Source organism: Pteropus vampyrus, unplaced genomic scaffold, assembly GCF_000151845.1.
Source record: "Pteropus vampyrus isolate Shadow unplaced genomic scaffold, Pvam_2.0 Scaffold411, whole genome shotgun sequence".
NCBI lineage: Eukaryota > Metazoa > Chordata > Mammalia > Chiroptera > Pteropodidae > Pteropus > Pteropus vampyrus.
The window spans coordinates 185,246-198,687 of record NW_011889192.1 but is presented as its reverse complement, the minus strand read 5'-3'; the positions used below and the strand labels follow the sequence as shown (position 1 = coordinate 198,687).

At 52.1% G+C, this 13,442-nt stretch overlaps 1 protein-coding gene across 1 annotated transcript in view; it reads right to left on the bottom strand.

The window, feature by feature from the left end:
- EFHD1 (EF-hand domain family member D1) overlaps window positions 1-7,015 on the bottom strand; it is a 16,466-nt gene extending 9,451 nt beyond the window's left edge. The window contains exons 1-2 of the mRNA XM_011380868.2: window positions 6,868-7,015; window positions 796-930 (exon numbers count right to left, since the gene is read on the bottom strand). Coding sequence (XP_011379170.1) covers window positions 796-930; window positions 6,868-6,981 — 249 coding nt within the window. The 5' untranslated portion in view covers window positions 6,982-7,015. The remainder of the gene's footprint in view (window positions 1-795; window positions 931-6,867) is intronic.
- Window positions 7,016-13,442: the final 6,427 nt, after the last annotated feature.

The following is a 13,442-nucleotide window of genomic DNA, read 5'->3' as shown; positions in this document are numbered from 1 at the left end:
CTGGGCCGGTACACACTTGCCATTTCACATACACGAAAACTCGCGGGGTCCCCACAGCAACCCCCCGACCGCCCCCACTGTACAGGTGAGGAAACTGAGGCACGGACGGGTGACAGGAGGAGGCAGATTCTGGACCCAGGGAGCCTTAGCCACCGGACCCCACTGCTGTGGGCGACACGGGGTTCGGACGGCTCTCCCAACCTCTCTCCCTGCAGGCGTGCTCTACAGAGAGAAAATGACAGCGCCAGCAAGGGGTGCGCTCCCGAGAAGCGTTGTGTGGCTGAATGAACACGCGAATGAATGCAAGGACGCAGAAGGGCTCCAAGCTCCAAGACCATGTGCTGGGGAGTCCTTCCCAATGCCATCGTCATTGTCATCGTCATGGAGAACATACTGATTTGGGGCAAGCCACCAAAGCTGCCTCCTCTGGCCCCGTTGTTCACTTGTGTACACACAGGTGTGTAAGATGCAAACATGGAGGTAGCTATTCAAGTAACCGTGGTTTGGGGGAGGGAGGAATTCTTTAGGAAAGTCTGGACGAAGAGGCAATCTGGGGGTACTGCACCAGCAAACCCGTTTGAACCCGAAACCAGGATGCAGTGCATTGGGCATTTGGTTGTCATCCCGTTCTAAGTTTCAGATTGCACGCAGACACGCGGTCATCACCCAGCAACCACACGCGATCTATCTGCCACTTGTCCTGAGGGAGTTGATGAGATGGCCACTGACCGGGAGCTCCCGGGGGACAGGACGGAGGGAGGGGGCAACTGTCCGGCACAGGAAGGAGCCACCTACCTTGGCTTCGAAGAAGTCCTTGGCACCTCTGACGCCCTCCAGGGCCACGTCGATCTCAGACAGCTTGGCCAGCGCCATCAGCCCACTCTCCTCCTGCAGCTCCCCGGCTGCCGCCTTGTGGAAGATGAGCAGGAACTGACGGGAAAGGTGGACGCAAGTCAGAGGCAACATCGCTGACAGGTTTACAACAAGCCCCTTGGGCCCGCGCCGGTGTCATGGCCGAGCCCGTAAAAAATGGGTGGCCGTGTGTGCGTGTGACCACGATGTTGTCCCTTATCGCGCTGCCAAAATGGAAAACGTGCCCATTTTTTCACAAGGATGTGAGACAAGGGGCATCTTTGTATCTAGTCGATGAGAGTGTAAATTGATCCAAACTTTTTAGAGGGCACTTTGAAAACATTCACCCACAATAAAATGCCTTCTCCCTTCCAGCCATCAGGTCTGCTGCTAGGACTCTATTTCCAGCTCCCCCAAATTTACTCAGTAGTTTCAGAAACGTTAGCTACATAAGCAAAAAAAAAAAAAAAAGGCAATGTCCTAGTTTACAGCCATGAAAGAAAAAGTCCAACAGGCCTGTAATGTACTATTTTTAAAACTAAATTCTTTAATATTTCCGATGTTTTTAATCATTCATATTTTCCATTTATGCCCCCTTTTGCATTAGATTGTTTACCTTTCTTAGTGTTGTCTAAGAAATTTTTACAGATATGTTTCAAATGCTTACGCTCTGTCACTTGTCTTTTGTCTATGGTTCTTAATGACCTTCAAATATTTCACAGAAACTCCATCAATCTTTTCCTTTTTTCTCACCAGTGTTATGCTCAGAAAAACCTTCTTGGCCACCAAGGTTAGAGAAACAATCACCTCTGTTTTGCTTTCATAACTTCTTTTTTTTTAACATGTAAATATTTAATCTCAGAAACTTATTCTGATCTATTGTGTGATGTTGATCATTAACTTTATTTTCCTCCCAGTGGTTAGCTAGTAATCCCCACACCATTTGTTCAATAATCCATCCTCTTCCTCTAGATTCAGAATGTGACCTGAATGAGTTAATCTTTAAATCCAATGTATACTAAGGCCTCCACAGAATACACCTTAAAATAAATAAGCCAAGCTGAAAAGGCAAGCTCCTCTCCTCCCCAAGTCAGCTTCATGGCTTGTTACTTCTCTTCTTTCAAGAATTTTCGTGAATTTGCTTGTCAAACAACTGCTATCTAACCTCTCTAATTTATTTTTCCATTTGGAAAGAATATGAATTATGCATTTCCAGTCATCAGAGAAGGAGGCTTCTCCAGATTTTCAGACGTTGCCTAAAAGCACATGCTTACAGAGAAATTTCAAGTTTTCGGGGCTTTTTCATGACCATCTCCTCTAAAGAATGGCTTCCCCAAGAGGAAAGAACATGACCTAAAGTAGAGTGAGAGCTAAAACACCTTCGCCAGGCTCTTCAAATTCCACCATGGGTGTCTTTTAACTGCCAAGACTCATAATCCCTAGAGAGAAATGTGTCTCATTAAGTGAGAGTCTCAGCCCCCATTACCACCACTCTAAAATACCTTGCTAATAAACCTTTCTTTGTCATTCTTGCTTCAGGGGTCCTGACTCCACTGTGGGCACTGCCGAATGCAAAGCAAGGGGTGAAGCAAGATGCTGGAGAACAGGCAGCTTCGTGGAGGCCACAGCTTGGCTCGGCAGCCACTGTCATCCCCTGCAGCTTCAAACTCTCTCACTAGAGGCCACCAGAGACTCAGCTTGCTGCAAACCATCAGAGCCAGAAACACTGGCTCCCCAGAAGTCTTGGAAAACAAGCCTGCTGACGGAGGGGAGGCCTCCAAGAGCAGAAGGGTGGGCAAGGAAGATGTGGGGATGATTGTGGTCAGGCTCTCGATGGAAGAGACGGAGCAGCAAGGACCTCAGTGCTGCAAACGTGAGCCGTGGAAGGAGTGAAGCACCTGTTCCTCAGTACCCTACCCATCCTTAAAGCATGGAGTTACAGAAGCCCCCCACCAATACACACACACGCACACACGCACACACACACGCAATGCTCCCTAAGGCAAACACGAAACAGGTGGCCTCTCTGCACCAAGCCTTTCTCCCAGGAAAGATGGGGCACCATCTCCAAACTAGCAACCATCCAAGTGACCTGGGGGGATGGAAGGGGATCTCTCACATCTACAGGGGAGATGACAACTATTCCTCTGTGTTTAAAGAATGGCTTAAAGTGTCCCTACCATTTCCCCCCACCCCCCAGAGCAGACCTAGGCTGTGTACACTCCCTCTCACTCTGCGACTCAGCAGATGACCAAGAGGGAACCCTGTCCTAACTTAGGGGTTGCCCTCACCCCAGCCAATTAAAGAAGAAGAAAAAAATCCAGCTCAACCTGAAAATGTTCAGCCTTCCATAAAGCATGCCAGACATTCTCATTTAATTTTATTACAATCGCCAGCCCTGAATGACAATTTCTCCCACTGCCCGGCCTCGTTTGTCTTCCTATTTATAGTCCACAAAGGCTGGTATGTTGTGGAGAGTTGGAAAGTGTCCTAGCTGTGGCTATGAGCAAAGAGCGGGGGAGGGAAGGAGAAGCAGAAAACAAAGAAACAGACAGAACTAGCGAAAGCTAAAAGCGATCTCAGATATAAGCCATCAAATGCTTCTGATAAGTTTCGGAAATTTTAAATTTCATGGCTCTAGCCGGAGATGCAAACCCTTCGCCTGTATGTGTCAGAGCTCTCAGTTTGCAAGTAACAGACGCGAAGGTGGCTTAAGCAAAACGGAGGTAGTCATTACATAAAAGGATGTCTCAAAAACCCAAGGGCAAAATACAGTGGCCTAGAAGAGGACTGGAAATGGTGGAGTCGATGCTCTCAGGATTGGAGGCAGCGTTCCTTCTCAGACTCTTGAGTCTGGCTCTCGATGGAAGAGACGGAGCAGCAAGGACCTCGGTGCTGCAAACGTGAGCCGTGGGAGAGAGCGAAGCACCTGTTCCTCAGTACCCTACCCATCCTTAAAGCATGGAGTTACAGAAGCCCCCCACCAATACACACGCACGCACGCACGCACGCACACACGCAGTGCTCCCTCAGGCGAACACGAAACAGGTGGCCTCTCTGCACCAAGCCTTTCTCCCAGGAAAACAGCCACCCCACACTTCTAGGGACAGCCATTTGCAGAGCCAGTTGAATTTGGCCAGGGGTCCACCCGAGGTCCAACCAACAGTGACCAGGTAGGTGGACAACCCAGCGTAGCCAGGGCTACCGGAGGATGCACCTTAACAAGAGTTCGGTGGGAAGAGAGATCGGGTCCCAAGTTTCCAGTACTGACAGGTGTCCAGTAACCTTTGTACAGAAGCACTGTGCACCAGGCCTTGGAGGAATTCTGCTTGGAGACAGATGGAATAGAGTTCGTGAGGGGAACCAGAAAAAGAGAGGCAGCTATAAAGCCTGCGCTGTCTGCCTGCAAAGGAGAACGCGGTGCGGGGTAGGGGTGCCTGGAATCTGGTTCTAGACCATTGGAGCTATGGAGATAGAGCTGCCAGCTTCGGTGCATCCGCATGGCTTCTTCCTCGTGTCTGTGCCCTCACGTGACACAGGCACGAACCATAAATTCCACCATACTTTACACACAGCTCGGTGATCTGCTTTCGTCCCTGGACTTTTCACATTGTCAACATTTGTTCCCTTGTCAGGAAACACTGTGCCGCATCGTTTCTCATGGTTCCCCGTATGTCATTTTCTAAAATGCCCCCAGTGTGTGTGTAGGACTTTCATAACTGGAAAAGAAATAGTTTGAGAGAAAGACCGATCTCCTTGTACATCGGAGAAAAGCATCGAAAGAGTTCTTCATGGAGACACACCTTCCGAATCAAGGACCTTCGTTTGGGTGCGACTTACTCGGCAGAGTTGATCTAAACAGAAAGAAACGGACAGGACGTTCACTAAGCACCTACGACGCGTCCGGTTGTGAGGAAGGACAGTGAAAATGAAGACCATCATGTAGCTGGCAGCCCCGTCCCACGTGGTGACGGCCCCGCCACGCGCCGCAGCATCCTGGGGCGCGTGACCTGGGCGTACAGTCATGGTACCCTGACCTCAACGACGGGCCCAGGAGGAGGGTGTATGTCCCCAGTAGGGCCGGTCAGAGGCCTTCCTCTGGGACTGGTACAAACTCTGAGATAAAGAAGCTCTCTATCCATGAGGGTCGATAAACCGAGGCACTATAATGCGGTGCTGCTGTCAGCCATCGTGCAGGCCCTGGGGACAACACCCTTTGTAGAAGGAGAAGGTGAGGTGGACACAGAAGAAAGCACCGTCGAGATATGGATGATTTGTGTCCGAAGCACACTTCTACTTCTTCATGTCGCAGGTACATGGGCCAATAGCTATTTCTTTCTCATTTACGTTGGGTGGCATTCTCTGTCCCTTACGACCAAGAGTCCTAACTGATACGGGTGGAGAAAGAGTACTTAGTTCTCGCAGCAGTCCTGAGGGAAAGCTATTCACACCCTCATTTTCAGACAGAAAAACTGAGGCTCAGAAGGTGGAACATGCCACTGAAGCTACGCGGCTCTGTGCGGAGCCCCGGGGAAACGCGGGCGAGGGACTGTGTCTCGGCTCAGTTGATGACTGAGCCGCACAGACCTCCTGACACGCTCTCGACTTCTGTTCCCTAGAGATCACCACTTTGTCACAGAAGCTCTTTCCCCAGCACGGCCTCCGAAGCTTCACCAAGGCAAAAGCTCTACCCTCTACACCCCGGGGTCACCTGGGTTAGAAAGAGCCAGTGCCCGGCACGACGCACGATGACACGAAGGAACCAAATATGAAGGAGCCAGAAGGGCAGCGGGGAAGGCGAGCGAGGCGGCCGCGATCCAGGCCCAGCCCTGAGCTCGGGCCTGACGTCAGGGAAACGCTGACCTCGCCGGCACTCCAGCTCCTAGCTCTGAAGTAAAAAGGCTGAGCTAGATGACCCTGAGGGTCACGCCCAGCACAGGTTTCCCGTGTCCCTCCATCTTTGCATCTGCCAGATTAGGACTGGAGATGATACGTGGGCAGTGAGGGACAAGACCAGCGTCATCGCAGCTGAGAGGGGACTCATAGCCGCCAGTCAGTGACAGAGGCTCCAGGGAGAGCATCCCAGGCCCTATCTAGCCTGGACAGGAGACCGGAACTCGGCCAAAGTCTCGCCACCAGAAACCAGGACGCCGGCGCTGTTTCTGGAATAACCAAGGGTCAACACCAGGAAGCGAAGACAGCCCTCTCTAGTCCCAGCTCAGCTGAGACACTGCTGAGAACAGACTGCAGCAGCCAGGCTAAAGCTGCCGGCCTTCAGCCCACATGTTGCCACCAAACATTCTAATGCCGGGCCACACCGACACACCCACAGGCCTGTGATACAACTCACACGCACAAGCCGTGGCATTCTCTCCTTGGGGGAATAGGTCCTTAGCGTGGAAGAAACCCAATAGCTTTCGCCCCCCAAATAGGAACGGCCCGATCACCAAGGCTGTCCCCGACAGGGGATCAGCCAGCGAATCTACATGGACTCTTCCAACAAGATATATGTACATACAAAATTTTGCCTGCTGTTTTAGGGGGTCAAAGGCCAAAAAGCCCATTCTTTGACTATTTGGGAGTGGGGGTGACCCTGGGCACAAAGTAAGACCCTTTGTTTAGCTGTTTTTCTTACTATTTTAAAACGCTCATTATAAATACTAAAAGTTTTAATGTATTAAAAAGTATAAAATTACAAAGCCACCACAACTTTGCACCCACGAATATGCACTGTGAATATTTAGATGAGCACCCTCCAGAGCTGGCAATATGGATGCCATTTTACCCAAACAAGGCTATTCTACCCATGCTGACGTTCAATCGTTCTGAGCATTTTTTCCAGCCAGCAATGAGGTTCACTAGCTTCTTGAATTATATTTAAAAGCAGAACTGTAGGTTACATATCTAAACAGCCCTTCAGAGAGGCGTCAAGCCATGCGTCCTCCAGGGCACTATGAATTCGAGGTCCCCTCAGGGCCACGCCCCCTCCAGGCCCGGGTGGCAGGTCGCAGGTACCTCGCGGAAGCTGAGCTTGCCATCGAAGTCCTCGTCCACCTCCTTGATCATGCTCTTCAGGCCCAGGTGGGTCTGCGGGGCCCCCAGCTTCTCCATCATCAGCTTCAGCTCCATAAGGTCGATGAAGCCGTCCCGTCCGGCGTCATACCTGCGGAGTCAAAGGCAGGGCACCGATCACGGATGACCATGGCCAGGACGGAAGGACACATGTTATTCTCTCAGTAATCTCTCTGTGTGATTATTTTGGCCTGATTGATTGAAAAACTTCTCAAATACCTTGGATCACCACACTGGAGGGGACCCTCCTCACCGGAGGGGACCTTCCTCTCCTCAAAACGCCCGTGGGCTCGGCACAGTCCGACTGCAGGTTGACCTTGCACTGCGTGTCTGTTTTCATGCTGTGCCTCCTTAACTAAGTCATAGTTTCTTGAGGATGAAAAGACATGCCCATTTACTTTTATTTCTCCCAGTTTTGGTCAATAATTATCGACTGAGCCTCCTGATGCTAGACCACAAAGGAGCTGTAGAAACGCGCCACGAGCACCGACTCCATTCGCATGGAGCGTGGCAGCGATTCCGGGAGCCCCGCCTTGGGTCTCTCCACCCTCGTGTCCACCGACTCCCCCTCATCCTCCGGCCTCACGTCTCTGCTTCCCGCCCTCGCACGAGGCTGTGAACCAGGCCTGGCCCTGGCGCTCGGGTTTTATGCTTTGTCTTCTGACTCATTCATCTAGTCTCCAGGCCCGAACGGTCACGTGTGTGTGAGTGACAGCCTAGAGGGGTCCCAGCCCTGCTCTCTTGGCTGCGTTTCAACCCCAGAACCAGCACCTCTGCTGGCTGGCCCTCCAGGCACCCTATCATCCTGCTGGGAAACAGAGCCAGCCTTGCCATGCGGGGGGATCCCAGCCCTGGCCTCTCCTCCCGAATGCCTGGGTCAGCCCAGTCAGATCGTCTACAGCCTTCTTCCATCCTGACCGGTCCACCTCCCTTCTCTACACATTTGGGCTGTTCCCGGGTTTTCTCGGACTCCCTGGTCTCCCTCCCTCAAGTGCATCTTATTTTCTGCTACCCAGAGACCCCTTGCTGCTCAGGCATGAACATCTTGCTTTAAAAAACAAATCTGTCCATAACGACTGAGAACTGGAAACAACCCAAGGGTCCATTGATGGATGAAGGAATAAACAAAATGCGGTATATACATACGACGGGATGTGGCATGTTTATAGAATAGACTATTACTCGCAATAGAAAAGAACGAAGTTTCAATACATGCTAACATGGGTGAACCTTGACAACATTATACTAGGGTTGATAAGCCAGACACGAAAGGACAAATACTGCATAAGTCCGCTGATAGGAAGCATCTAGAATTCGGACAGAAAGTAGCATGGGGTACCAGGGACCGCGGGGTAACAGGGGGTTGGGAGGTTGCTATTTAACGGGCTAGAGTTTCAGTTTGGGATGAGAAAAGGTTCTGGAGGCGGATGGTGGTGACGGTCACACCAGAGTGTGAACGTACACGTAATAGTTAAGATGGTAAGTTTTATGTGTCTTTTACAACTTTAAAAAATTAAGTAAGCAAACAAATCCATTTTTTTTTCCCATTATCTATAATACCACCCTCCACCCCGCTTCCTCCTGACCTAACAACAAAAATCCACTGTTGCTGGGGACCACACCGCCACCCACCAAGAAATGCAGCCCGTAGGCAACCAGAAATCTAAGTCTGTGGGCCGGTGGTATTTTGAGGCCCACATGGTTGGGCTGCAGATGAGGCCACACTCCCCGATGCACGCTGTTCCAACCACAGTGGCTGACTCATGCCATCCCTCCTACCCAGAATGAACCGCCCACCCACCCCTCACTCTTTGGTGGCTTTTCTGTACCCCAGGACTCGGGGAGCTGCCCCCTTCCTCCTCTGACCTCCAACAGCACCCGCTGTCCATCCTCCCCTGGTGCTCGACTGACACCACCACCCTCTGCATGGCACTTTCTAACTCAAGCAGCACTGGGCGCTGCCTCCGTGCCTGGAAGAATCCCACTGCCAGGTGCTAAAGGCTGCAGACGAGACCCCCTGGATGTCTGCTGGCGACTCTGAGGATCCTCAGGGAAAAGACAGGTAAAATAATACTTTGAATAATTGAAAATAGGGGCTCGAACTGATATTGGTGCACCATGTTCACAGCAGCATTATTCACAATAGCCAAAGGCGCACACCCCACAAATGTCCACTGACAAATAAATGGGTAAACAAATAAATGGGTACTATTCAGCCCGAAAAAGGAAGGAAGCTCTGATACATGTGACAACGTGAGTAGATACTGTACAATTCTACTTATGTGAGGGACCTAGAACAGTCAAATCCACAGGAGCAGAAAGTGGAACGGTGGGGGTGGGGTGGGGGGGACTTATTATTTAATTGTCTTCATTCCCAGCTTCAGTTTTACAGGAGGAAAAGAGTTATGGAGACGGGCGGCGGTGATGGTCGCCCAATGATATGAATGTACACGATGCCACCGAACTGCACACTTAAAAATGCTTGTAATAGTTAAGTTTGTGTTCTATACATCTTACCACAATTGGGAAAAAAAAAAAAAAATGGCGAGGTCCTGAAACCGAGTCCCCCAAACCGACTTCCCCAGCCCTGGTGTTGAGGGAAGGAGAGGGGCGGCACGCGTGACCAAGGCGGAGGTCCGCGGCACTCCGGTGAGCCTAGGGGCTGCCAGACCCACGGCAGGTGGAACCGTGACATGAACAGAAAGTTCTGACTCCCGGATGCGGGGGACAGCTGTCCTCCCCGTCCCATGATAGTCTGCTCTACCGCAGCTCGCCCCACACGTCAGGGGACACGGGCCTGGTCAGTGGGGACACCTCAGGTGGTGAATGGACTTTAAGACCCAGAGCGAGGATGAGCGTGGGAGGTACCTGGATTACTATTGGCCCCAGGAAGCAGAGAGCTGTCTTCAGATGATGCATCTAAATGTCCCGGGAACCTCCCCAAAGGACAGCCAAGCGCTGGGCTCTGTGTAGCCAACACAGGGAAGAACTTTCTGGCAAAAACAGTGACTAGAAGGAGACCTGAGGTAAGGGGAGCTCTCCCACCTGGCCAGGGCGACAGTCTCCCTATAGGGAGTCCGAGTCAAAGCAAACAGGCTTCTCCCGTGTGGGACTTTCCAGAGCCTTCCATGGGGTCACGTGTCTGAGGGAAACAGCACACAGACTCATCTGATCCCACCGTCCCGGGTGGCGGGGAATTTCCAGTGAAGGGAGGTGTGCCTGAGCACCAGGAGTTCCAAGGACACCACTCCGGAAACGCCTCTCCGGGCAGCTCCACGTCAGCAGGGAGCCCAGCCCAGCGACCATGACAGCCGACCCCACGCCCAGACTCAGACTCAACACAAGGTCGTCCGCCCACCGCTCCGCTCAGCACTCGGCACACGTTCCAGCAAAGTCTGCCGGGACGGTTGAGGCGATGAAGGACGGGGCATTCGCGATGACGGTCATTCGGGGCAGAGGTCGTTAGGGTCGGACGCAGAGGACAAAGGGCGGAGAAGTGAAGGCAGGAAGAGCACAGCCGCAAAGCTCAGGTGGAAAGAGAGAGGCGGGCCCGGGAGGAGGCGAGGAACCGGGGCGCGGATGGAGACTGGAGAAGACGGGCAAACGAGGCCGGGGCTGTCCTCACTCAGGCTCCCGCACACCCGAGCCAGAGCCGGCACGGCCTCCGAGGCACGAAGGGGCTGTGGACAGGAGGCCATGCGTGGGAGGGGTCGGGGACGATACCCTTGCATTTCTCTTCTGGGGTCCTAAATGAGAGGAGTCTAAAAGATTTAGAAAACATTCTCCAGGCCTAAGGAAAAAGGACCAGAATGTCAGAAAGAGCCTCTGGGCAATGAGTTAAAGGAATTGCAATTTCTTTCAATGGGCAGGAAAATTTGGTTGGATCGCTTTTTTCTGCCTGGAAGCGGAAGCTCACCGGCCCAGTGGGCAGATCTCAGGAGAGGAAGGGGCCAGAGCTGCAGCTAGAGCAGGCTCACTGGGTGTCCTGCCGGGAGCCGCCGGCTTGGCACAGGAATAAAGACAGTGTGTAGATGAAGACGGGGCATCTCAAAGGCCAAGAAGGGCAGAGAAGAAAGGGGTCATGAGCCAGCCACCGCCCTCACTCCCGGGGACTCAGCAAAGGCTGCTTTCCTTTGTTCCCGCTGGAAGCACTGGGCAGGTGCCATCTACGTAAGTCCTGGCAGGACTATATAGTGACCGTCCTCACCCTTCCTGTGGAGCTGGGATTTATAATTCAGACCGTCTAGGAGGGTTCGTCCACAGTCCCCTCCTTCAGGGCCTGCATTTACGAGAGAGGCAGGGAAACATCCCAGGTCCCCAGCGGCATCCTTTCCATCTGTTTTACCTGCTTTGCTCAAAGCATCGGAGACTGCGTGTCCGTGCTGTGCACACGAGATTCGAAGTGCCTGAGAACTAAAACCGATCTGCTTTGCCGTTCACAACGCATTGTCTCCCATGCGAATCCTTTTCATCTTTACAAGTCCTGTGAAGAATTAATAACAGCCGCCTGCGTGCATTGTTTTATTGAGAGCTTACTAAGTGCCAGGCACTTAGCAAATCACCTCATTTAACTCAAGGGCTGTGAAGTGCTGACAGATGGTGAAAAATGAAGTAGGCAGCCAAGCCAGTTCCCGTAGATCAAAAGTAACCCGGGACTTCCCAGCGGGCGCCCGGCTGCACATGGGCATGGGGAAGGCACGACAGTAATTAACTGAGTCTATACTGTGTGCCTCTCAAGCCAGTGGGGGCCCTGGGAGCAGAGTGCCCACTGTTGTAACTGAGATTTGTATCTCTTAAATTTATATTGGAGCCTTTGGCAGAAAAGATTGCTGAGTCTCGAATGGTGGGGAGATTGAGATTTTAGTCTAAAAGCATGGTGCTTTGGACCACCCAAATATGCAAAGGCATTAATTTTTGGCCAAGAGAATACTAATGTTGCCACCTTACAAACATTTGGGGAAAATCTCAACAGCCAAGCCCTTCAAATAATTTCATTATTTAACCACTCAACACTCCTCTGAGGGGCGTAGTACTGTCTGGCAGGGGAAGAAATAAGGCCCATCGAGGCCAGCGAGCCCAAGGTCACGAGGCCCAGCAAGGTTAACCAGGAGGACTCCCATCCTGATGCCCAAGCAGAGGTAGGTGCTGGGGAAGGAAGATCTGATATGAGGTCAGTCTTTACAGAACGCCAAGGCTGCCCAGAGGCAGGCTAGCCAAGGCAATCAGCAGAGGCGGGCTAGCCAAGGCTAAAGCAGAGAGAAGTTTCCTGGGAAGTCAGCTATTGGAAAGCTAAAGGCCTTTCTCCTGAAGGTTGTAGGATTTCCAATGTCATCGCCACATCCCACAGCGGCTGTGGCTGCAGGAAGCTGGAGGTGCCTGAGACTGGCCCAGGGGGTAAAACCATCTTCTTGAACCTGCCCAGAGCCTCAAGCAATTGCAGTGTGGAAGCCCCTTTAGACGAGGCTGCCTGTAAACCGGAGATCCTACGGCAGACTTTCGGGCCCGTGGGACAGGCAAATGCAGCTGGATATGTTTTCTTCCTTCTTCAAAACTCTTTGCTTTCTGTCCCCCGCCCCCCTCCATGAAAATGCTGTCACCTTCCTGGCAATTTGGAATCCAGCCCTGAGAAAAGGGAACGGCCCTTAGAATGGCCTGCCCAGGTCACACCCACCGACATGGCTCAGCTGGCAGGGCCATCAGCCAGGGACTTCTTCCTGGAGACAGATGGCTTTCCCCAGCCCCAGGGGAACCATGAAGGAGGGGACCTGGGGAGGTAGGGTGGCCCTGGCCGAGTGAAGCCCCACAGGGTCCCAGCTCCAAACCTGTCTGGGCCTCTGTCTCCCTACAAGCCTGGCCTAAACCTGCATTTCCCCTCCCCCCTATTTCAAACCGTCAAAATATTTTCTTTTCCTCCCCACTGTTTACATCTTTCAAATGCTTGCAGGCTTATTGAAGTTTCCTTAAGCCCTCGGCTCCCTCCTCCCCTACACCAACATCCTGGCTTCTTATACCAGTTTTTTAAAAAATCTAAGTTTTAACTCAGATTTTTCTTATTAAAGGCAACCCACAATCCCAGACCCCAAACCCTTCCTTGTGTCTCCTGGGCTTCTCTCTAGCCCTCCTCTGGATTGGTGACCTTTCTCCATGTTTTGCTTTAACATTTCCTCAGTCCTTGTCATCTTTATACTCTCCAGGATCTGTTAGGGCGAGGCTCCAGTCCCATCGGCACTGGGGACCCCACAGACACAGACGGGGTTCAAGCCCAGCCCTCCATCTCACTTGCAGACTGAGTACAAGTGCAAGAGAGCCAGCTATGCCTTGCGGGGTGGGAGGGGGGCCAAGAGGAGATAATTGGATGCCCTGGCCCCTGAACCTGGTAAGCAGTTGACAAGAGGGAGCTGTTTCTAAAAGCAGTGCCTGTCTGCAGCCATAAAGAGCAAGCAGACAGCTTCCAGGACTTCTGCTCTGAAGACCTGCCCACACCCAACTGGGCCTCAAACAGCTTCCACCGCCTGAGC